This window comes from Bombus pascuorum, chromosome 1, assembly GCF_905332965.1.
Source record: "Bombus pascuorum chromosome 1, iyBomPasc1.1, whole genome shotgun sequence".
Classification (NCBI taxonomy): domain Eukaryota; kingdom Metazoa; phylum Arthropoda; class Insecta; order Hymenoptera; family Apidae; genus Bombus; species Bombus pascuorum.
The window spans coordinates 27,449,862-27,476,719 of NC_083488.1; the positions used below are offsets into that span (position 1 = coordinate 27,449,862).

At 40.8% G+C, this 26,858-nt stretch overlaps 1 protein-coding gene across 9 annotated transcripts in view; it reads left to right on the forward strand.

Moving 5' to 3' along the window:
* Positions 1–26,858, forward strand: part of LOC132908869 (teneurin-a) — a 709,702-nt gene that overhangs the window by 642,316 nt on the left and 40,528 nt on the right. For all 9 annotated transcript variants that reach the window (XM_060963257.1, XM_060963282.1, XM_060963275.1 and 6 more), the window contains one exon: positions 20,049–20,329. In XM_060963257.1, the coding sequence (XP_060819240.1) occupies positions 20,049–20,329 (281 nt within the window). The remainder of the gene's footprint in view (positions 1–20,048; positions 20,330–26,858) is intronic.

Consider the following 26,858-nt stretch of genomic DNA (forward strand, 5'->3'; position numbering starts at 1 on the left):
GCGTCCATCTTCACGATCCTTCGGCTTTTCTGCTTCTTCTAGCTCCGCCTCTGGCTCGATTCTCACCCTTCGATTTAACACCTACGGCGACTCGGTGCCCATCCCCGTACCAGAGCTCCCTTATTCATCCGGAAAGGAACGACCCTTTCTGCCTTCTCCTAGTCTTCTCACCCTCGTCCCTTGGTGTTTTTCTTCTTGCCGCTTTCTCGCCGTTAGCCTCGCAGCTCGCCTTGAAATAAACACTATTCGACTTCTTTGGATGAGGGTTGAAAGGGAGATACAGAGAAGGGCGAAAAGAAATAGCATGGAGAGAAAGTAGAAGGAAAGAAACGGGGGAAGTGGAGGAGTTGTAGCAAAGGTGTACATACGTAGGTGTATATAAGGGGGAAGAGTTATGGCGTACACATGGAAACGTTGCGGCGATGCGTGACAGATTGGGCGCGAGGGACTAACAAACTCTGTCGGATATATCCGTCCGCGACCAGCCCACCAATTTGTCGATATCGTTCTTGTATCGTTCGCGTCTACCGATCGATTTGTATTGTTGCTCTGCTGCTTCCACTCACGCCATACCTTCCGGGATATCTGTCCTGATGATCCTTTTATCGACTTATGCTTTATTCGAATCATCTCAGGTCTCGGTCATAAAACCAAATGTTGAATTCGGTAAATTGGTGTGTTTTATCGAAAATCACGGTCAGAATCCTTTTTTCAGGAAGCATTCACAATTTATCTAATGCTATACATCGATATGGACGCACGTTTTACTCAAAGTCACACGTTTAGGGTATTATACTCGATTACACTAAACACAGCAATTGTATAAAGAAAGTGACATTCCACGCAGCTTATAAACCTGCGTACGCGCCGTATAAATATTCAGAAACTCTCATTCTTACTTCTCAAAGGAAACATAGCTGTACTCGCCTCGACCATACGTAACTTTGACCCGCGCTCAATATAACCAAAAAAGAATTACTAACTCCCCATTTCCTGTCTGCCGGCACACCTGACTTTCCAACGCCGTACCTAAAGAAACTCGCAAAACGCACGTGTCCCGAAATACATACACCGTCCGCGAGCCAAGTTCCCCCGTAAACGTAAGCTCGGCTTTCTTCATTCGTCCATTCGCCTGCACCGCAACGATACGAAGCAAAACGAAGAACGACGAACGCCTAGCCAGCGGAAGTCGATAAATACCCAAGGCCCTTGCTCCTCATTTTCTGGTAGTTTCCTCGTGCGGGCATTCGAGCCTTGGTTAATTTCGTCTGGCTAGGTGTCTACCAGTCCGAAGACGTAACTATGCAGCAATATCGTGTGCGTGGCCCATACGAAAACGGAATCTCCGATGGCAGCCGGTATGTACACCGCACGGAGACGGTACGGACGAGAGGGAACGATGAAACGACAATTACGTTGAAATAGTGCTTCCGCCAGGAGGCGCGCCAATGGTACCCTCTGCCCCGCGAGTCATTCGCGTTCACTGGCCATCGTGCTCCGGTATGCGACCCTTACCGGTGACGTATCGTCGATCTTTATAAATTCAGAAACACGTCTTCGTGTCGCTAATAAGAGCTATATACGTTACTCAATGGTTCGAATTGATTTATGTTCGATGAATGGAACCAGTAGTACGGCATAGGGTAAGGCTTTACTTTAAATGAACGTTGAAGCTTGTTAGGCTATCTATAGCAAGATCTATGGCTCTAGCTTCGTATAATGGAACGTCTTTAATGGTATAAGAAACAGAGGAAACGCGGTTCACTGTATAAATTAGCAATATACATAGGCAATGTAACATTGCGTAACAAAGGCACGATAACCAAACGTATATAACTGGATTATGTAAATGCGGCGACTATTTATTATTTCCTCGTTTGTCGTCGGTAATACGCTGTCCGGAAGAAATGGCATCGATCGGTAGCAAGCTTATTTCGATATCCTGGATAAGTTCCGGAAAAAAACTGTAAAGTACATGCTCCCGATGAAATATTGCCCGTGGATAGATTTGCAACGGATCGAACCGGGTTTCCTGCTATCATAAATCTTGCCCACCTGCACAGTTTAAGAGCAATAAATAGAAACGATTCGCGGGCACACGGTAGCCAGAGGTTAAAGAATTCCCTTTATTTGTATCGATACGTACGTTCGAAAGCGGGCTTGTTTAATATTTGCATAAAGTAAATAGAACACAAGATGCGTGTCATGAAATTGTTAAGAAATGAATAAAACACCCTGTCGACTTTTACTGCATCAAGAAAAAATTGTAATTATCGCAAACTGATCTGTCGATTTTTCCCATACTGTAAATATTAATATTTAATTTATTTGCTCTTATACACGAGCGTTTATCCATCGTAAAATATTCTCAGTATGAAAAACGCGATCTAACCTAAACACGTCACTCTTTGAAGTAGAAATTTATCGCTACATAATGCAAGAACAATAAAAATCAGCAGAAGCTTAAAAGCACGTAAATCGCCGTGTTGGACCATTTTTAACCAAACTAATCGACCCATTAAATACTACTCTATCAAAGCCTTTCCACTAAACCTAAAAAACCAAGCATCTGGAAGAAGCTGCTCCCTCTATCGAGACCGAAATTTAAAAAGGAATTCCGCACCTTCGTCATCGTCTCCATAAAACGAGCAAGTAGTGTACGTTCCACGCTTCTCGCATGGTAGAAAGAACGACCATCGATCACTATGCTAAAAAGCAACTACGATTATTGTTCGACCAGCTCTTCCGTTTGTAGGCGTGACACGTTGAAAGAAGGTATCGCGGACTAGTTGGTCGACGTCGTCCACCAGTCGAGTAACGACCGGTCTTTTAATCTCTAACCTCTAAATTATCATCGAGCTTTTCCTTTTTCCCCTGTTGCGCGCGCACGCGAACGCACCGGCTTGAATGAACGGCGCGCGACACAGAAGAAACCCACTCTCCACTTATAAATAGATAAATACGCGACTAACGTGTGTATATAGGGCGTCAAACGAGGAACGGAGGTTATGTATATCCCGTGGTCGGAAGTGGACGGGCGAAAGCTGGCGCGATCAAGTGATTTTCGAGTTCATTGGGCGGTGGAAAGGGGCAACCGTGATCACTTCGACACTTATCGGCTGTGATAAAATTAATGTATACGTACGTTGACTAATTACGGTCTAAACGTTAATTTTCCGATACGCCAATCGTGTAATATAGAATACCTATAGAAATTTGTAGAAATTTCTTTTAGAATATTTTTATAATTTATAATATAGGAAATAATATTTTGCTAAATTTTTAGAAATATCACGAAGCTTCCGAACAATCCAATGTTATACTGTATCGTAGAAGGATATGTACAATAAAATAGATCAAATGTGACAGATAGCAGATGTGTGGAACGATTCTAACAAGTAGGTCAGGTTACAGGTCTGTTTCAAAAGAGGTTCGAAAAATATCGCGGAGGAACCTTCGCATTAAAATGCCAAAAAATGTAATTTTAAGAGCACGATTATTGATATATTCTCGAATCTCTTATTTCGTATAAATCTTGCACGTTCCTTTCCTTCGATTGATAAGATCAAGAAACGAATGGCTTTGTAAGTGATATACAATATTAAGCACAAGCCAGGGAAAAAGTCTTAATTGTAAATGGCGGCTGCACAAATTGCGGAGCGCGGTAAATTGGCTCGTTGCAGATCCGACAAGGGCCGCTACTAATTTTTCCATGAGTCACGAGTGAAAAGACGCTAAGAAAATTAGACGGAGAAAGGACGTGCCACTTGTTCCTAAAACCAGGCGTCCAAACGTTGGCCAGCTCGAGTACCCGGTCTGCAGACAGAGCATATATAATGCAACGTACAATCGTGACCCTTGAAATTAGATTTATCTGGCCCGCAGTTGACTCAGGACAACAGAGGTCAGCTCTTCTGGGGACGGATCGAAGTGGAAGAGGCCACTAAGTCGGATCGAATTGAGACGATTTGAAGTGGAGACAGGCGAGATATGACAAGCGTTATGAAGAGATAATAACCGGTTATTCGCTATTGCAAATCTTCCACAGTATCCCATTTAAATCGAATCTGTCTTGTTACATTCTGTTAGATTTTTATTCCGTTTATATCCTGTTATTTTCTCTTTTATTTTATATTTCCTTTTATATTCTGTTAGGATAGCATCTATACAAATATTCTATAATTACCGTCGTAAGTGTATTAAAAGATAAAAATATACATATCCTATATCTCGATGGAGGATTTTAAAACACACATGGCTCACAGCAGTTTCGCGATCAATCTTCCTTTTTGCACAGTGCTGCCAACTCAAGAACTTTTTACACTAACTCAAGAAGCAATTGAATTACCAAGTAAATATTTACAGAGACGACTATTTGCATTTCTTGGTGATATTGTATCAAAGAAGTGGTTAGATTAGTTTATCAATAATTTTCCTACATTTGATTCAATTATTTCCTTCAAACAGTGAAATCACGAATCGAACATTGCGTCTACCTTGCACCGAGAGAGCGCACTCAACCGAGTCAATAATGTTCCCTCTATGGAAGATACTCGAGCATAATCAAACCGCGAATATCGTCACGAGCGTCGTTAACGCTCGCTTCCCACCGTTTATACTGCAATCATTAACAGGGGCTCCGCTGAATAATTAGTCGAAAAGAAGCTAATGATAGCTGCGAGCCGAGATAAAAAGCGAGCAACCCGGTCGTCGCATTGAATCAATTAATTTCGTTGGTCGGCCGGCTACGTGACGTTCATTAATTATGTTGTTCACAACGATTTCTCGCGAGCCTAATAAATTCGAACTCGTTTCGAAAGAGCGTGACACAGGACGACGTTAATCATTACGTATGGTGATTACTCGTAGCAGAAATCACTCGCAACAAAGTCGATGTTTTCACGACCGATGACGCGCAGAAGCTCGACGAACGACGCGCTATCTCAAAATTGTACGCTAACAGAACGATAATTTTGCTTTGTGTTTGTTGAGAATTGTGTGATCTGAATCGCCGAAATAAATGTATAGCAACACTTAGATTACATTTAGAATTGATATCAAAATAGTTTCAGATTTATTTAATATGTGATGTACGAGATATTTGTCGATACATATTTGCACGCGTCTCAGCATCTTCATTACCACGCTACCAACGGAACAGTTGCATTCTTCCGTTTTACGAGACGCTGTGCACGCGCATACTTCCACACGTTCATACTCATATATGTGTGTTACTACTACGCAGCTAATCTAGTGTGGCACAGAAAATTACACATATCTCAATAGTGTTGGCGCGTTTTTGAATTATGAAATGACAGGTTCGGACAGATGTTTGCTTTTAGCGATTCATTTAAAGATGCGAAACGATAATGTGAACCAGATGCGTGATAAGATTCAAAGTCCTTAATCGTTGCCCAAAGTTGATAAAGATAAATTAAGATAAATTATACGGCGAGTAGGCGGTTGATCGACAAGAGATACTTTGTGTCAGACAATGGACTGGCAGCATGACTAAGTGGCTACTTGAAGAGTACGGTGCTCGGGGTCCACTCGTATGAAGAGCAAATATTATTTATCTCGTAACAACTCGTTGGTCGTAATTGCGTCGATACGAATGCTTCCACGTGAACCGGACCACGCTCGTTTTCCGCCCTAATTCACAGTATTTTTTTCCGCCTCTCGTACAGGCTCTGTTTATACGTATGCGATACTAAGTAAATACATTTTGTTTTTTTATCGATATTTTAAATCGTACCGTAAGAGAAACTGAAAAATAATAATATATCTATCTATTAAAAATGAAACTAAATAGGAGACAAAATTCAAAGTAGCCAATAATTGAATATATGTACACGATTATTATTCAAGCTGCGCGTGTACTTTAAACATAGAATCTTCCATCGTACGATCCACAATTGCACCGGTAACACAAAAGAGAAAGACATAAAAAAGAATGGAAAATAGGGTAAGAAACGTAAGCTAAAAAAAGCAACGGAATAGAGGACGAGAAACGGCGGACTAACAATTACTCGACACGTTGGCCATGTTTGCCGGCGGGTCCCCAGTTCCTCTGCGAGTTCTCGGGTCATTGAAGACAGCTGCGGACGGATCGCGCGCGTTAATGTCGCGTGCCGCGTAACGATCCGGCCGCATTTGTTATTCCTGGGAAATGGGACGAGCCGAGCGGACGAGTGAGCCGTGCAAACACAGCATTATCATCGTCATTAGAGAAAACACCGGCCTTTCGAGTGTTTCTCGGCTCGTCGGCTCGGCGCCGCTCGTCCTCCGCGTCGCACTCAAAATAATGATGGCTCGCGCTTCGATGTCGCGGCTACCGTCTCGCTTTCTCTCTCTTCTCTCCGCCTTTCCTCCGCCTTTTCTCCTTGGTTCCATCTTTTCCACGAACCATTTCGAAGCCTCCACGATTTTTCTTCGTTACGTCACTGACCGACCTTCCTTAGTACATCGAGTTTCCTGTGGATAGAGAAGCGGCAGAAGGAAGGGGACTTTCTTCTTCTCGATTGTCTTTCCCGCAGCGAGTTTTCGAGCGATTTGGTTGCGAGCAATCGCTTTGAACGTTGCTCGAACTCCAGCCAGCTCCCTAGATACTTCGCAACGTTGATAGCACCGAAGCGTGCTGTTATAGCGGATCGAAAAAGAATTTCTATGGGAGGTTATTTTTCCTTGAAATATATCGTGGTACTTTGATAAAAGCGGTGTACAGTTAAATTTAAGTTAGCTTTCCCGTGTATTAAACAATTGAAACGCAATGCATCTTCTTGGCAAAGATATTTCAATTTAATACGTTTTACAGATGTTTCGTAGTTTCGTATTATCGAAATATTAAACGAAGACATTTTGGAATATTTCAAAATTTCCAGTCGGAGTCTCTCTGTTAGTCAGGATTTACGAATATAAAATTTTAGTCATACGAACGGACTTCAAAATATTTTTGGTTCGTCGTTTTTCACCATCATCGTTCGAAAACGGCGAACGTTGAAAAGAGGGTGAAGCAGGAACGTCAAAGCCCAACTCGTTTTGTTTCCCCGTTTCCGGTGGACCGTACTTGACTTCCCGGATTTCCAGGCTAATGGGACACTTGGAGGTTTTGGGAAAGGAGCACGAGCGACGATTCGTGTTCGAGGAAACCGTGAATAATGTCGTGGCCAGCCCCTTATGGCTGCTTTCCAACGAAAACGTGATTAGCGACGATACGAGCTACGCGATATGATAGCGAATATACCAGTCGGAATATTTTTAAGATAAAGTAGAAGGTGATTTGATATTGCTAGCAATAGCATTATGAAAGAAACAATTCTTAGAATATCCGTAGATTGTTAATTTAATTCAAAGTAAATTTCATAATGGAGAAGATATATATGCAAATTACTTTGATAATTTCGTAGACGTGGATTTTAATAAAATTTGTTGTGCTTAAATATCAAAGGAAATAGTTCAAAGAAAATTTTCTATAATTCACCGTTCAGGCGAATCCTACCATCTAGTTTTAAACCAGCGATGAAAAGATGAAAAGACGATTTAGACTAATTTACATAAAAATAAGTATGTAGATGTTACAATTTTCATCGCAATTTTTTTTCTGCATTGTCCGAATGCTCCAAATATATCAAACGATATAATTAATGCCCCATCCAGCATATAAATTAGAGCCCCTAATAAATTCCCTATCAGGTTATCCCTAGCCCTTTTATTAACCCCACCCTCCATACACATCCCAAAGGTCTACCACTGTAACCCCGCTTTATTACCATTCTTTTCTCAGTTCCACGCCACAGAACACTAATAAATTCCTGTATACCCTTTCAAGCCTAACCCCATGCAGCTGAACGACATCCGAGGCTCCTCAGGACAGAACCCAGGTGTACCGAACTTAATCAGACCTCGGCAAATCATTCCAAAATTCCCCGAACACATCGCGACGTCCCTTCACGGGTATAATCATCTCACGGAACTAAATTCAACTTTCCCCCTCCCCTTTTTCTGTTGTCGGCAAGTCCGCGCCAAAGCTGGTAATCGTCGCGACCGAGCAAAAATGAGACAGGCTCTGGTGAATCGAGCGTCGCCGAAGAAAAGGACAACGCGATATTCAGTAGTCGAAGAAAAGGAGGGAAGAAAGCGTGGGGGCGGTGACGTTGGTGGGAGGGGAGGGCTTGGAGATAACGAGAAAACGAAGGAACGCGAGTCGTGAGAAGACAGGGGGACAAAAACGTCCTCGGTGGCCAGGTATTTTTGCATTATCGTCACGCGCGCGCGGTCTTATTACCGGCACACGTGGCGTAATATTCTCCCCTTCCCCCTTTTTGGCATCACCCTACTCTCTCCGCCTTCTTTCTCTCTGGACTCGTTCTCGCGGCCTCCTCTTTCTTCTCCGTCGCGTTGTTCGCATTGTTAGAATGCGACAGGCGGCGCTCATCCACCACGGAACAGCAGGAGGGTGGATGATCGAATAGTGGCAAAGTTTGCAACCAGCCACCACGACGGCGATGATACATCCCTCTGTCGATCCTTCGACGAAGCCACGCGTCGTTGTGTCGTGGAATGGCAGAGACGGAGAATGAAAGAAGAAAAGGTATGTACGAGACGATGCGAACGAGAAAGACGGAAGATGGCTGCCACGGAACCTAACCTCAAGCGTCTTTGTTCTTTGCCATCTTTTTCTTAACTCATCGCCTCTCATCTCGACACGTAGGCGACCGACCTTTCCCCGTTCAAGCTGCTCCGTTCGTCCGTGTCTCGTAATAACGTCTCTTCTCCCATCGGATGACGCTTCTTCGTCCTTTTTTTTTTTCGGCGCGAGTACTGTCTATCTCTCTCATTGTACGCGCTCGTTTGTTCGGAGCGGCGCGCGTGTCGCGAACAGCAGCCACGAACGTGACCGGCTTCGACAATACCGCCACCATTATGTATCGGCCCCCGTGATCCGATGCTGCGGAACGGTGTTTTGAAGTTTTAGGCGCTGATGTGCATAATTTTGGAGCTTGTTAGGAACCAAGCTGCCAGATGGGGCTACCGTAGGGTTGAGAAGTTTCGAGGATTGAAGGTTTAGGGTACCTACATGTCGGTGAATTTATTTATTTATAAGCTATTCATTTATGCGCATTTATTAGAGGTACTTCGTTGTTCAAAGTAATTCAAATTTAAGTGTTAAATGACCGCGTTGAATCGTATACATATATATATCGCACATTAAAAAATTACCATTTTATGTTTCAGTAGTTTGTGAAAATAATCGAATGTCTGATCAAATATTGACCTATACTACTTTGTCAACACGAATCTTACCAGTGCCGGTCAAATGATCGGTGTCGAAATTTAATTTAAGATTGCACATTGTTATTTCTTTCGGTTGATTAACTTTATGTAAATTCTGATTTTCTCTGATTAATCAATTTCTCAATTTTTGTTAAGATAAGAATTTACATAAAGTTAGATGAACAAAAGAAATAACAACGAATGTACAATTTTAAATCAAATTTTGAAACCGGGCCTGATATGCTTGACGTTAGGATCGCTTCCTGAATACGTATTCCGTTCTTCACGATCACTAAATATTCAATTACAAATGTAACACGAATTTGTCAGTTACTCTCAAACGTTGAATTGTTAGATTACTGTAATCTCGGAAATTCAACAAATTCTTCACCGTTTCTGCATATTGCAAACCAACAACATGGTATACCTAGTTCGCTTCGCTGTAGCGAACAAATAACATCCGAAATGATCTACGGCTTTCATCGCGCGTTCGATATGATTCAAAAGGTTTCACGTGTATCTCGGCGGGAGCGCAAAGCTTTCAAGTCAGTCCCCGCGAAAGAGCAACCCTTTCGCTACGGAAGGCCGCGCACATGCACTTCGACAATGGTGGCGTAGCTTTTTAAAGGATGCATGCGCTGCGTCTAAGAAAGAACCCCGACGGTTGCGCCACGCGAAACTCGTCATGCCTGAGTAATTTCGTATATTCGCGTCGGTTTTGCGTTTGATACTACTCCCCACAGCGAGGATGTTGCACGACAAACGTGCAATCCATTACACAAATTCTATCAGAAAATGTCATTTGTACGAAGAATTTCGTCTAATACGTGCAGATGCATTGAATATTTTATATTATTAAGGTTAAGCTTACCTGATCTGAAATATGCGTTGAAAATTTTTCTTTTGTTCTCCGCTTGATATAAAAGTAGCGACAGAAGCGACAAATCATAAATGGTGTTTAAATATAGTCATAATTGCCACGCACTTAGATCGACAGAAAAAACTAGCCGGCTCATTTTTCTTGATTCATTAAGACTCTAGAAATAGATCTCTAGAGAGCCACAAATAACACAGGCTTCACATTTCGTGGCCTATATCCACCCTGGCCTTTGAAACATCTGCTCGAGGTTAACGATCAGCCCCCGCAAAAACCGGAATAATAAATCGGAAGCCCTCTTGCACGAATCAACCACCGGAAAGTCGATAAAAATTCTCTGCTGATGAAACATTCATAGATACTTCAGAAAGGCTATACACACATGTACGTACAACTATATGTCGTAAAACATGCGACGCATAGTCGAATCTAACCATAGCAAAAGCTTAAAGAAAATCGCTCACAGAGACGTCTGGACGAAAAACGGTCCACTAAACCCTCTCGTTAGCGCGTCCTCCAACGCGCTCGTTCCAAACGTTTTTCTCGCATTACTCGTCTCCTCTATCGATGACTTTGAAACGCTGACAATTTTCGAGTCGACACATACAATGGCCCCGTAACGAATTGAAACGGATATTACCCGTAGTAAACGGGACACGGACCAAAGAATGTAAGATAGGCGAGTTCGTTGCAACATTTGAACGACAAAGGCGCTATGTAGCGTGACAGCGTGCGTGAATACAAAGTTAACGATAAAAAACTCAACCAGACCTTTTGTAACGCGTAGACTTCGGATTTTTATGCGTTTACCTGGAATTTAAAAGTGTAGAATACGTAGAATGCGAATAGTATGTAAGAATACATAAAATATAGAAAATAGGGTACTTGTTATGTAGTATTTAGGTGGTGAGACGAATAAAGGAGATTTGTAGAAGACGAGAAAAGATGACAATTTCGTGGAAATGTGTAGCGTTTATAACAACGACGATATCATGGTTGAAACATTTTATAGAGAATCATGGTCACCGGTTGCGTTGCAACTCGTTTTATTAATCCCCGCTTCGGCTCTAGCCAACTGCTGTTGCTGATCACACGACGCAGCCGGCAGAAGGAATGAGATTTCGCGGACGAATCGACGAGTCGATTTGGCAGGCTTGTCGGTAGATTGCAGCGTAGCAACAAAACGAGGAGCAAGCAGCGCGCCGTGCCGGCTCGTTCGTTTCGACGCCTCGAAACGGGAATTCGTGATTGTCAGCGTGCCTGTTCCGTACCTGAAATGCCAATTTTATTCGACAGCTCAAAAAAGAGGAGGAAGAGGAGAAAGATAAGCGATTTTCGATGTTCAAGACGATTCCACTGATTTCAGAGTTTGCATGGCGAGATTAAGGTTTTTCTTCTTTTACGAACGTTTGAATAGTCACAATTTGATTACAATAAAGAAAAATGTGGCGATAAAAAAGATCATAGCTCTTGACTATTTTATACTATTCGCCATAAGTTTAATATTTTACATACCATCCATGGTATAGTGAAAAAGATCTAGCAAACTACAGTGGCGAAATCTATCGTTTCTTCAACAAATTATCTCTTAGTTCTAACATAAAAACCTTCACTAAAAGATCACTAAAACGAAAAATAACCAGATACGCAGAAATTCCAATTTCTCCTTTAATGTATTACATTTTACATTTTTCTCGCGAACGTTGCCTGACGGTATAAATCTGCGTTAAAACTATCGGCAAAGCGAATCTCGAAGTCCGTCGTGCGTAAATTCCTGAGCAGACACACCACACACTGTCTATACGCAAAAGCAGTGACGACCTGACACAGACGTATTCACAATAGTATCGCTTCTTGGTGAGTTCGCCTTTGAATGCAGAACGTCCATTGCATTATTCAATTCCGATCGGCCGCAATAAAGAAACGGAATAAGAGACGGAGGCTATCAAATGGCAGACGGATGTTGCAGCATTTTTCTCCACGAGATAAAAGTTCTCGCGTGAGTTGGTCAGCTTGAGGGTTGCGCGCGCACACGCTCTACTTTTCGCGCCTATTTCAAATCGTGATTTGTAAAACAAAGCAAAAGAATTCTATGAATAGTATTCAGTTATACGATTACTAAAGAACAGAAAATATCTTTAGTTAAAGAAGATCTTATCATCCTTTTCCGCATCAACCGGAATTCACTAGAAATAGAAAAGCAGACGAAGAAATTCCCCAAAGAGAATATCAACTCAACTTCGTAGTTTTTTCACATCCGTGCTCTGTTCATCGTTGAAAAGAAAATAGGCGTGCACTCGAGGGACAGGGAAATACAATATGAAATATCAATAGATGATGAAGGGAGATTACTCGTCCACGCAGTAAACCCGGCTTGACATACAAAGATCAGATTTTCGTTTGGAACACGGCCTGTGAAAGGGGAGGGATTCTTTTCACGTGCCACGCGATTTTATCTCTTTACGTAGCGCTGTGCTCGTGGATCGAGAAATCATTACTGGATTAACGCATTTCGCGAAGAGATAGGCAGTTCGAAAGATGATCTAACTCGCCTTGCCTAACTAGAAGCTTAAAATAAAAGTTATCCTTTTATAGTTATTATTAAATTGTTCGCCATTGTACGGTGAATGCATAGAACGCTCGTTTAACGTTTTGCGCATCGCAAAACGCTTCACATTTTTGGTTAGCATAAGACGATTTAATGGCTACGTGTATAAACGCGAGGGATTCGATTTCCAAGTAACTTCGTCGCTCACAGTCGGTATCCTTTTAACGCGACGCCGGATAGCAATAAACCACGTAAGCTGGTACAGGGCGTGGAAGAAGAGACAGGATTTACGCGGGATTGTATTACCGAGCGCGCAGCAGCTGCCTGGTGTCACATTTTATAACGTCGCGACTGACATTAGCCGCCGTTGCTTCTCGTGTTCAACTGTCGGAGAGACACTGAGAGACTATGGAACCCGTTTAAAGATTCATCCGCTAGCTTAATAAGAGCCACTGACCGTGAACAGCTCTCCTACGAACCAACCTTTATGCCAGTTCCTCGAACCATGGAACGATGACACGTGATTTTCGGAATGGACATTTTCGTCTTTATGCATCGCTAACAGAGTAGTAGTAGATTTCTTGTAAAAGCTAAAACTTCGTTGAAGTGCCACTTTCAAGACTCTTCAAATTTATTACATATTGGTTATGTTACTTAATTTTCACTTGGCAGTTTTATTAGGAAGTTTACATGTGATTTCGTAAAAACAGATACTAATTCAAAACTCCTAACAGATTCTCATTTTCTTATTGTAACATTCATACATCGTATAATATAGTCAATTGTCTTTATCAGTAGCTTTTGCCTTTATACTCCACCAGGAAATACAAATCAGAAAAAGTGACAAATATTTGAAATAAGCGAGCCAAATAACACAAGCAATCCAGGAAGTTCACCTAACTCGTACCAGCTGTAAAGAACATCGACTTTAAGAACTCGAGCCAGAAATATTCTCAACGTCGTTTCCGCGTCATGAAGTGCTCAACAGTTGCCAAACACCAAACCATAGTTTAGCCTTACCTTTAGAACCATTCCGAGAGTCATCGTTGGCCAATTATTTGCCAAGCGGCAATGGTCGTTCCCGTGATATGCAAGCGAATGATCTTTCCGTCGTTGCGTTTCCTTGTTACTCGGTGAGATTAATATTCAAAGGGCACTGCATCATGCGGGATTTCCGACTCTATGACGGCTGTAAACGATGCGAGGTCATCGAACGCACGAGTTCCGGAGATTCCTTTAAAGTCACGGTAACGTCTCGATCTTTCGTCCGTGGAATCGCTTTGAATATTCAGCATCGTCGTATCTATTAACCTTAAGTTTACCGCCTTTATTACAGAGGGAAAGTAAAGAGATTGGGCTCGTTGATTTGGAGGTTAGACGAGATTGTGTTTACGAATTATGTCACGTGGGGCGCTACCAGCGCGATAATCGACCAATTAAGATTATAATTTCAATGTGGTCATGCTGCTGTACCACAGGTTGCTTCTAATTAATGTAACAAGAGCAACATTAATATGTAATTAGATGGGAGCCGCTGTTAGTGATACAGCTATCAAATGTCGATTTACATGTTCTTTAATGTGCTCGAATATTAATTATCTACTTCCCATATGACGATCAGGGTTTCAATAGAATTTTAAGAAAACTGTTTTTTGCAACTTTTTAATCGCTTTGAAGTTGGTAATGAGTTTAGGAAAATACCTACGTGTTTTAAGAATGAGTAATTAAAATCTTTTAATTCTGCAAGTTTTTTAGTAACTCTCTCACTAATGAATAGCTGGTAAAAGTTTGTGCTGCTAAGTCAGCCACTTAAATAGAGAAACGATGGATATTAAACTGAAAAGGTGAATTATTCGAATGCTATGGCATGAAACTTCCAGATTTCTTGATTGAATTCGTATAACGAGCTCCATAACGAGTATCCATTACCATTCCAGTGCTGTTGTTCAATTATCTCTGACAAGAGTATCTCGTGTTCCTTCTCAATTATGTACAATTAATTCATAGAATCAACATAATCTGCTTTTTTTGATTGCTGATTCTCAAACATTATACAATTATTTATACAAGTTATCAGATTTCTAAGAAAAGTTGATCTGTTTAAGTTTCATTTAACTATTTAATTACAAATTATAAGGTAAGAGACGCTGTTCATCTCAAGCAGGGCAATATCTCGCTTTTCTTCTGTCATACGAGCGGATCTCGTTATTCTTGTTGCAGCAGTAACCATAATTCTTCCCTTTCTTATTTTTTCCTTCTTCATCTGGAAGTACGATTCAATTTCAAGCGACGACGACCCCTGCGTCGGGTTACGGATCTTCGTGTCGCTTTACCTTTCTTTCGAGAACGCGCCTGAGGTGTCAGATTTTTATTAGAATTCTTTGGACGTGTCTTCCCTTTCTGTCTGTACATGCGCGCCAACCTTACGATCGGTCGCGTTTCCACGGATCGTGTTCGCAGTGAATAAAGCCGACTTGTCGTTTCTTTGCATGCAGTTTCTTTACTAGCTTAGCGAGAAGGGATCAAAATAACGATTGTTACGAGAATTATAAGTCTATTTAATCTATCGAGTTGCATTGATAAGCAAATAAATAAATAAATCATGTTTCTTACTCTCCTAGCCACTTTCAAATATTATTACATCAAACGACACAATTTTATTTTTCAAGCGAATTTGATCATCGCATAGAAACAAAAATACTCTTCAATCGGTTCTCCGCTTTAACCGTGTAAAATAAAATATTCGTTGTTCGTAACAGCAATAATCCAACATCCACTGGACCAAGGTTAACTTATTCTCTTTATTTCTAAAAGTTCAAGATTTTAAACATTCTACCTTTCCCATAAACGTTTCCTTATCCTCCTGATATTCCGTGATCCTCTTGCCCCACTCTTCTTACTCTTAAAACGTGGCGCGCGCGATCGTCAAGGCAGCAGGAACGGACAAGTCTTAACGAAGTGGTCAGGTCTCGAGAGAAAAGAACGTTTGATGTCTGACCACGGTTCAAAGCCTATACTCGGTGTCTCGTTATCGAGCGTGTTCCGAGTAACGACGCGTTCGTTACATCATAATTGGATCACACGCTCGGCCCTATCCTCGGGCCTGCTCCAATCTTCCACTCAGACAACACTCGACTCAATATGTGACAGCAACGCCACCCGCAATTACCCTTTTAACTTCCAATATATCAGACAGCCGGTCAATTCGCTTAATCGGTGTAGGTGTCGTAGCCGCGCGCGCTAGCACGCCACCGTTGAATGTTCAACGGTTGGTAGCGCACGTTGGAACATGCGATGGTAGAGAGGAAACGGGGATGTACCACGCGGCAGCTTGGAACGATGTACCTGAAACATCGAACGTGCCTGGAATTAGAATATTGAAGAAATGACGGGGATAGAAGAAGGAGGGCGGTGTGGGGAGGATTGCAGCAGAAGCAGAAACTTTAGCGATGCCACGAGGGATTTCAATGGCTAGGGAATTTTGTTTAAGCTCAGCTTCGTTTACTCGGGACTCTCCCTACACGAAATTGCGCCCTCTCGTGCGTGAATTTAATTGCTAAATTATTTTACGATGTTTTTCGTATCCTTTCAAAAACACATATCGTATCCATAGAAGTATCGAAGATAGAATTGAAAAACGATGCACAGACTGTGATCGAGGATCCACCGAACGTACCAACGACTAAGCTAATCCATCGTATCGATTAGGAAATATAACCCAATTTCAGTTAACTGATTTACTCGCGCAAATGGATTAACTCAGCTTGAAGAGGGGGCCACAGCGTTAACACGCCGAATTGCTGCTTACTCCGTTCTTCCGCCATGCTTTTCCCTCTCTGTCTCCCATTCCCTTCTTCTCCTCGGTGCAGTCGTTCATCTTGTTTTCAGCTACTCTCCCCTCGCTTCATTTGTCCGTTACGTGCAATCAGGAATCCGGTTGTCCGTAGTGAAACGACTGTACAGCTGTCTGAAGCTTCTTAACCTAAGCTGTATTTATTTGTCACCGTCGAAGAAAATTCGCCGCGCTCGTCTGCTACTCACTCTTCACTCTCCTCTCGCTGCGTTCGCAATCTCATTAAAGCTTTATCCGCGCCACGGGAGTTGATTAGTGCTGCGCGTTACGGAATTGCGTTTCCGATGACAATTAAATGTTCAAGCTGCGAACGTGGTCCTTTGCTTTAGTCGATTCTAGCGACGCTTTCGTCTAAAACGGTAGAGAGAAAAAGAGAGAGAGAGAGAGCGTTGGATCTTGTGAAATATTATAAAACCTGTTAACCCATTGTCTCGTTATATGGATATTACAAAGATTCCAATAATTATATACTTTCCTATGTACACAGTATGTACAGTAGGTACTGTATAGGCAAGAGAAAGATTTATGATCTACGTTATTGAGACTATAACCACACTGAAACTTAGTTATACAGCAAAATTCACTTGTTTCGTCAAACTTCTCCTTGTCATTATTATACGGGGATGTGCACACTGCGTACAGGAATCTTCCATTAGTATTATAATAGATTTAATTAAATCCAGAGATACGATGCCGTGTAACACGGCTAAACTCACCTGTAAAGTATCATTACCACGAAATGAAATAATTATAATTCCGATTCGAATAATAGGGAGATCTTTAACCTGTACGATAAAAATATTCGTTTATCGAAAAAGAATCAGACATCTCGGGAATAGAATGTCATATTCGAGTTCTTTAAGCAACGTGCTTTTTGCGGACAACTCTCGGTGACGAGTATAAACAACGATCCTAGAGATGCGTAGAGTGAATTACTGGGCGAGACGACGATTCAGAGATCGAATAAGATGTCACTGGCCATCGTCCAAGTTTTAAGACCCCCATTATTTCGCCATTAAAGTTCTTTCGCCGGCCGGTTTTTGCCGGCCGCGACGAGTCCGCCGATACTTTTAGTAAATTAATTTTCTGCCGCCGTCTGTTCTCAACTTAATGATCCCCAAAAGAAAAAGCAATATTTATTGCTCGCAACTATTCCTTCCCTCGTTTCTTCTGTCGCCCGGTCGGTAAAGCACCGACATCGGGACCTCTGCCAGCGATATTTTCCTTTTTTTCTTTTCTCTCTCTCTCTCTCTCTCTTTTCTCCTTTCTACGTTTCACTCTCTTACATTTACGTTGCTTGTGTTCTTCTTTTTTCTATTTTGGTCCTCTCTTTGCGTCGTGCCTGATTGCTTCCTGGCCAGAGGAAATATGAGCAGACGTTTATAGGATCGCGAAGCGGCAAGAGCTGAGCGCGCGATTATTTATGGCGTTTGTCGAGCGTTGTTAAATAACTGATACGTTACGCGAGCAAGGTGAGACATCTTAATGATCCCTCGCCAGGCAAACACGAGAACACGGTGCCGGCGAGGTCGATATAAAAAAAGTGATGATGTAGTGGCCGAGAGTGACCCGGTGATTTTGTCGCAGAAAATTCCTTTGACATTTCGTTTCATAAATTTTTTGCCAGTATTCTTTTGCAGCGCTTGTGAGAAGTTCCTTGAGCTTGTTTTATAACGAGCAAATGTTTTAGAAACATCTTTAGATCTTTTATTTCAGTATGTAGGCTCTTTGTATTGTACAGCACTTAAATTCAAACAAAGAAAAGGGAAGAAAGAATAGAAAAATAACCTCAAGTCTGGAATTAAAGAAAATAGCAGTTTCTTTAATCTTCTCCTAATTCCCCTGATGATGTTGAAAGAATAGGAATTAAACTCAAGTTTCCAAAATTTTCGATATGATTCATCTCATCTCTTCTTCCATGAAAATTAATCATTTGTCCTAAGTCCAAATGTTCCTTCGCCATTTTCCATAGTCGAAGATGCGGCCAGCAGGCTATGTCCCAATTCGCGCCGTTTTCAAGCCGTGTAATTCCCTCCCGTTGCTACAACACCTGCCCATCGTCGGAAGCTCGGTTGAATCTTAAGCAGAAAATTCAATATTAGCGCTTCGGGGTGGTATTGTTAAGTTCGTGTAGCCGCTTAGACTGATTTCATCTGACTACGGCAGTGGCATTATTCTATGGAATTTTCCGCGCTAAAAAAGTTAAATATTGGGTAAGTCGTCCATGGTGCAAGTTTTGAGGGTTAAATAAAGTGTATTTCGGAATGATCAAATTGAGAAAAAAGATGCACATCAATATAGTTCAATAAATAAAAGACTTCTAGAAGTCCTTCCAAATTAAGCTATAGCTAACCTATAAAATTGACATGTAGCTCAAAATTAAAATGATTTATTGTATATATATATTATTAACCTGCCTTCTTTCGTTATAGTTTACCTATCGTTTCAAATCATAGAATATATGTATATTTATTCGGAAAACAGTCTTTGGATCGCCCTGTACTTGTTCATGAAACCGTATTAAATCCCTGTTTCGACGTTGCCCTTTTCACCCAGCGATGGAGAGCTAGCTCTCGATACGGGGATGAAGATAAATATCGTCTGTGATGAAAATAAAATCCTTGATGTAGGTTCGACGTGACTCGGCTTTAACATGTCACCCCGAAGAGGTGGCTTCGCCAAAAGCGTGCTCGACGTGCCATACAACCGCGTCTAGGTTAATAGGAGCGATTTTTACGCGCTGTCTTGTCACGTGACCACTAAAGCGCGCTTGGTCGCGCGCCCTTTTTCTTTTACTGGACCTTCCATCTTCTTTCTTCGTGATGAATTCGATGGATACAATATGTTCTTCGTTCGTTTCTCTGTCGCGTGTTTGATGTTGAATTAATGGAAGTTGTTTGTCAATCTGAATGACCATCTAAATGGATTGCGTAACTTGGAAATTGACGTTATGAGTGTTAGATATCGGTGTTCACAGTGATCTAACAGTAGCTATGATAATAGGTTCGGTTGGTAGGAGGTGAGAATTATTCAGATTGTGATTATGGAGAAGAGTATTGTGGAAAGGGTTGACACGGTATATATTCTCCCATGTGTTATTAAGACTATTAAAAGATTATTAGTAAACCGTTTATGTGAACGTTGGTTATATAATGTACACTGAATCTAGTATTTAATTACTAGACTGCCAATGTTTATACAGATTCATATCTTTGCTAATACAATTAAAGAAATGGAACTCAAGCAAAACTTTGATTCATCTATTAAATATTACCATACGAGTATCATACTTTAGATGATTTAAATTTCTCATACATTCACAGTCTAGTAATTACCAACGTACTATCGAAATTTTCTAACATTTATCCTCTATGCTAATTTTCTATTGATTTTTGCATCATCTATAAACTAAAAATTATAACCTATACGAATAACCTTAGAAATACAATGCCAATTTGCGAAGCAATAATACTGATTCTTCGCTGTCTCTATTACAGGCTTCCGCCGCCGCAGCAGCAGGTGACAGTCGGTTCTCTGGGTGGTGGTTTGGGTGCAGCCGCTGGAAATGGTGGTACCGGCACGGTGGGCGCCCAAGGTCAAGCTATGGTAATGCCAGGATTTCCACTTCGCGCTGCAGCGGTGCCGCATTATTCACCGTATTCGCCGTCACGTTTTCACATCGACAAACGGTGCCAGCACAGATGCTCCTGGAAGTGTTTCTCGATCGCACTGATCCTCCTCGCTGTTGCGCTGACAGCGATGCTGGCTTACTTCGCCAGTAAGTAAACAAAATATAACCTGGAATATTCGATCAACTAATAAGCTTACGGGAAGTCTCGTGAATTTTAAAAAGCATCCATGTCTCGTCGTTCTTATTTTATTTTCTGTTTGCCTTGAAAATTAAGTTAATGGGTTTTAATGCCAGGGAATGGGATTTAAAACGAAAATTGATAATGATTTACAGTATAGGATATTGGTTTCGATTTCGAGGTTAGATGTCGTGAATGCAGCAATGTTGTGTAGACGAGTAAAATCGAAATTCTTACCAATATTCGATAAAAACCGAGATATATTTTATCCATTTTATTTTATTTTGTAACTATTGTGAATCGATCAAGTTACCTAACCTTGACATTACCAAACCAAAAAGCATCAAAAGTTTAGCACTTTCCACCAGTTCGATTCCATTGAAATTCACCGTTAACCATATCGTGAATTTTTGGAAGTTCAGAGGACTCGAATTTGGTTTGTGGTGAATCGATGCACAGGCATGCTGAGAAATTCGCCAGTGCGGTTCGCGGTAGCGCGAAAATGGCCGCGATCAAAGGGTCGTCTGCGCGGAATCAAAATACAGTTAATTTATCTATTATGTATGAGTGGGTTCGACGATCGGTCGGTAGCTAGCTCTTATTTACGCCGGCCTCCGTGAATTTATCGCCACTCCGCCCGGAAAATCCTTCTGCCCGTTAATCCGCAGTTTACGCTACAATAACTCATTATCAAGTTGCAGATTTGGTTAGGGAGACGAGATGCTCGGTCGAAATTCACCTGGACTTCGATTTGCCTAACTTGCAATATATAATCTGGCTGCGGACGGAAACACGAGAGTTTCTCCTCTCCGTTGAATTTCGATTTAATGAAAATGATTCCTTGAGACTGTGGTGTACTGTTGGCACTACTGGATGTCAGATAGAATGGGAAATTTAATAGAAAAAAGATTTTATATGATATGTTAATCTTTTAGTTTCAATATTTAATGAGTATATTTCATCCCTACTTTTAGAGGTTAGGATTTATACAGAGTGTCTCAAAATTATGGACACATACTTGTTTACACAGACCTGTTACCAAGTATGTATTATTATTAAAATTATCATTATTAATTGTTAGATTATAGAGCTGAAATTAAAATTCATGTAGCATTTCACCTGCTCGTCTATATCACTCGCATGTGTATTGTTAACGCAAAACGAGGTAGGGATCGAAAATTTTTCACGGTGCTTCCTGCTTTTCTAACCGTACCATTCCATCTCATTTTCCTACCTGCAGTGAAATATATTCATTGGTCTTCTATCGCCAAACGAGAATTCTCTTTTTTAACATAATATTTCAATAAAATTCTGCTGCCTGTGGATCATTCGATAAAACCTCTCTATTTTTAACAGGATGTTTTAGTCAAAGTTGATCAAACCATTAATCGGTGAAAATCTAGTTCTTTTTCCCATGTGCAAGCGAGAATGTGTCTCATTTGGTTTATTCTTTGTCCGTGCCATTGATATTGGGTTTTTAAAGGTAAAAATATTTAACAGCAACGTATACGACATTATTTTCTCAGCAAAGCTTCCAATATGAAGGAATTTGTTCCCAGTGACAATTTTCAGTGAAAATCATATAGTTGTAAAATACTGTAGTCTGTAGCTATACAAAGCTGCTTTAATTTCCACCGAGCAGAAAGGGAAGCTGCTAGATCTAGCAGCGAACGTAGATATTCTCCCTTGGTCTATACACCGGCGAATTAAATACCGTTTAACGACGGAAGTCCGGATCTTCGATAGGAAGCGCGCGGAGCCGCGCAGTAAACGTTACTAGCGCAATGGTTCGTTTAGTAGCGAGCGGCGGTTGCCTTCATCCGGTTGGGGGAGAGGTGAAAATATTGCCGACCGATGGCGAGGAAGCGCTTCGACAGCGTGGCCCGTGTTTCCGGCCAATAATGATCAGCCTCGAGAAACACTATGTTCTCTCTCTCTCTCTCTCTATTTCTCTCTCTCTCTCTCTTTCTCTCTGCCTCGTTGTTCATTGGGGGGAGTGTAAAGGGCGAGCTTGAACGGTCACGCGAGAATCGATCGTGCGAGAAACGGGGAGATATCGGCTCGATTTTGACACCTAGGGAAATTGAGAGACGAGAATTTCTGTTTTAGTATTATTAAGTGCTGACATGATTGTATCATGATTTAAAGAAGTGATAATATTATTCTTAGTTGCTTCAAAGGTTGTAGGTACATTGTTGTTGACCTTTTTAAAAATTTAATCAATTTAATTGGCAGAGGTTAAGTAGGTTAGGAATAACATTTCTGATATGTTGCAGCATTTCACAGATTTCTGATGAAGTAAGCGATTATAATTGTTAATGCAGTCGAAAGTTGTGGACGTAATTTATAAAATAAGTAGATACGAATTGGAACGAAATATTATATGCCCGCCGTAAAATATTTGGCCCTGACTAGGGGATTATAGTGACTTTTATCTTTATCCGTTAATAAGATGCCCGTCACCATAGTTGCGACTTTGAGACGTACAGACGATACGTATCAGGTTTTACTGGCAATAAATTTAGGATCTTCGGGAGCTTATGAGGTCGATTCAAAGAAAATCCTTCCATTCCACGATAGGCATTAACCTCAAATGGGAGCGGCTCCGGCGGTTCTTTCTTACCATGGTGAAATGTAGAGTGCGCAGTTAAGACCGTATTTTTGCCTCTTTCTGTCTCCTGATAGTCGTGTTTATTGTAGATTTTGTGGCTCAGTTACTGGAAGGATAAATCGATTTATCTTCCAACTTATTAGTTGATGGTTTCGACGTTGACCTCTCTAAATTTCGCATTTACACCTTTTATTACATATTTTTAGTACTTTTCTTGAAAATATGGTCGAGTATTTGATTGCTCGATCATAATAACGAATGTTTGTGTACCAATTTCACAAATTCAAAAAATCAGCTATAAAAGTAATTGCTCGACGGAATAATTTCCAACAGAAGCTATTTTTACCTTATCTATTTTTAAATATCTAAGAGAGAATCTACGGCATAAACTATCCCTCGCTAGAATCCAACCTAGACGCTTACGCGAAAAGCCACATACTTAAAACTGACCTATAACACGCACTGAAAACACTTAAAAGCTAGCTGGCAAGCACTTTGCAATAAAACTTTCACGAGTTCCAACCCACGTTTCTCCTGGCTCCTCCGCTGATTAACTATTCCGCGCGGTAGTTGTGAAGGGGCGTAAGAAACGTGAGATCAAAGAGTAGCACAGGTCCGTAGTGGTAAGAATCCAGGGAAAGAGTAGCTTAGCCGGCGCCGTTACACGAAAATTGCATCGACGAAATGGTGGAAAAAAGGGACGACGAAAGCCGGCTAACCGATTAGAGAAATTAACGCCTGCTCGTTATCTGCGCGAAACACTGGCTCCCTCCGGTAGTGATGCGGTAGCCTGACGAAATTGCGTTTTTGCATTTGGTCCAGCTCGACAAATCCCTGAATCCGAAGCCCTCGCGGTCAAGGTCTTTGTTGTGCCGGAATTACGGTTTATCTTTTCGAAGGTGGAATAAAGGGGATTTCGCAGGAAAGAAGGGAAGCAGAGTTAGAGATTGATCGTATTGTTTCTTAGATGTATATAGTTCATGGTAAAACTGTGTATCGTACAGTTTTGTTATATTAGATGTTAGCAGCACACATTGAGAATTGTGTACAAGTAAAAATATTATACAGAAAATTATTTGCTCTGTTGCGTTAATATTATTAATGTAAAAATAGCGTCTTTTTAGTTATCAGTATAAATATTTATTTAGACTTTGGAAGAATTGAGGAAGTTAATTGTGGAAACTTAGACAGAAAGATTGCAGGTTATTCAATACGATTGTAGTGACGCGTCTGCTCATTGCTAGTTGTTTCTCCGTAGTAAAGCGTAATGAATTGCCTGATTATTGCTCGCCGTTTCCACTTAAGAGAATCGCGACGTATGCCTGAGCATTGCCCGTTGTTTCTACTTAAGAGAACTGCGGTAAATGTCTGACCGTAGGGCGTTGTTTCTACTTCAGAGAGTCGTGGTAGTAAATGTCTGTCTATTTCTTGCCGTGTCTACTTACAAGAGGGTTTGACCATTGCCTGGATTATCTACTGTCCAATGAACTCGCCAGTTTTCTATGCATTACGTTCACATTCTACTTATCTGTAGTTCTTCTTAACTCGTATTACAACGTACCTTGCAGATCTGTTGAAATAAGTGAAACAAGAGTTTCTTTCGATATTGTGTCTTTTTTTTTTTTGTAAATATATCGGATATGAGAGTTAAATAAAAATAATCATACATGTATAGGAAAACGAATGAAATTTGTATTTGTAAAAGTATTACGTCGTTATTTATCCTATAATATCGTAACCGATAAAAAAAGCACATTTACAAAAGTGCTGCAGTTCCATTTGAAAGACACATTTTGTACAAAGATGCAGATAAAGAAAGTCTAATTTAAGAGAATTGGATGTTCTCGAATATAATTCAATTTTTGTAAAACAGGATCTTTTATAAAATTCATGGAAAGCCCTGAAAATTTCGACACTTTAGTAGAATACTCTGTATATAAAACATTCTCGAGTTACCCTTACTGAACTGTCCCTTGAATCCGGCGTCTGCATTCTTCTTTCTTCTCTTCTTCCGTCCACCCCGTGTCCCTTTCTCTTGCGTGTCTGAAAAGCGGAAGGAAGAAAAGAGGAGAAGATTGCAAAGCCGGATCGGCCTCGAGGAGACTTCGCCAGCTGTTATTTCTGCATTCCGGTAAATCGAGTCGGGAATCCAATCTGCCTGTTTGCTACTGCATCCAAACTACCCTCTTCCACACCCACGCCTCTCTTTTTTCCCTTTATCTCTGTCTCTTTCGTCGTTACCCTCATTTTCAGTCTGTGTTTCTCCCTGGTCTTCGAGACGGTTCAGGATTTTCCTGGCTAGACCGACATCGTTCTTTGAAATTTTCGTAATGTGATTTCTCAAATGAATTTTGTATATTTTTATGTAAATTATTATTGACACTCTATGTATCTGTAGATCCATTAATTTTTTCGATTGGTATTCTTTTCACGTGTATGTTTGTTTTATGCTTGTTTGTTTGTCTTAGTTTGACTAATCTGACATTTGTTAGATCTAGAAACGATTTAAACAATAAAAATTATCTGCAAATGACACAGTAAAAGATTATTCGTACAAATATAATTATGAATGATTCAACGAATAAAAAAACAGAAATGGAGAAAAAAAGAAAAGCAGATCGATCGGTACAGCTTCGGTTTTTCGACCCGCGGCTTTAAATATAGCTCTCATTACAGTGAACGTGCTCGACGTATTTGTTGTTGTTGTCACGACCGCTACCAAATCGTTGGCTATTAATAATCGCGAACGAATTTTTGCTCTCGTTTCTTTTCACGGAATCGTGAACAAGGAATCGAAGCGTTTCATTGAAGACACCATGCTCTAAGGGGAAACGAATCACCTCTTGGCCACCGACATTTTTCCTTCTCCCGTCGAATACCGATATTTTGATTTCTGCACGACTTCCTAGAGTTATCGCTGCGGTTAACTACGTGAACTTCGAAGGAAAATAGTTATACCGAATACTGTATCATAGAAAGTATTCTTCAGGATTAAAATCCTTTTACTATAATTATCTCATAAAGCACATTCACAAAAAGACCAGGACTCTTCGCGTAAAATTACTCGACTGTCTTGCAAATGAAATGGATGTACCTCTGACAATTTCAAACCTTTATAAACGGAAACTGTTTTGCAAATAGACGATCTAAACTTTTTCGAGTTCATTTCATGAAATATTTTAATATTCTACCAACATATATTTGCATTTTTAACATATTAGACATTGCAACGTGATATACAGAAATCCTCGAGGCACTCCCACTAATTTACTATACATAAATAACTAGGAAAAAGAAAAAAGAAAAGTATTATCTCTCCGGCAACTTATATTTATACGATATTTTTTCCCCCGCTTCGTGCTCCAGATTTATCCCCCTGAGGTATTAACGCGCGGTTAAGCGTCACAACGTATACCTTTGTGTACGCGTACACCTACGTGTACCTTTCCATTTAATAAATTAGAAAGGGGACCGGTCTATCGTTGTCCCGACAGGATGCCTGAAAATTAAATCACATTTATGTAGCTGGCACTCGAAACGATGGGTCGCGAAAGGAGGAGGAAAGAATAGGAAGCTTTTTCGACATCGATTAGTTGGATTCACCGGCGAAGTTTACTTGGCAAACTGTGATTTCGACACCGACGACGTTACGACCTTACGAATTTCTCGTATGGAATTTCGCTGTCTTCGAATCAAATTAATTGGTAATCTCGAAGGAAACATTTTGTACAAATAAAAAGTTCTTCGATTTTCGTTTAGATATTTTCTAAAGATTCCTTGATGTTTCTTCCGAGGGAACTATATACTTCATTGCGTGCGAAATTTCGTTTAAGAAAAATAACGAGATTCCTTTTTACCCACTTAGCGACCACCGTAGAAAAATTTCA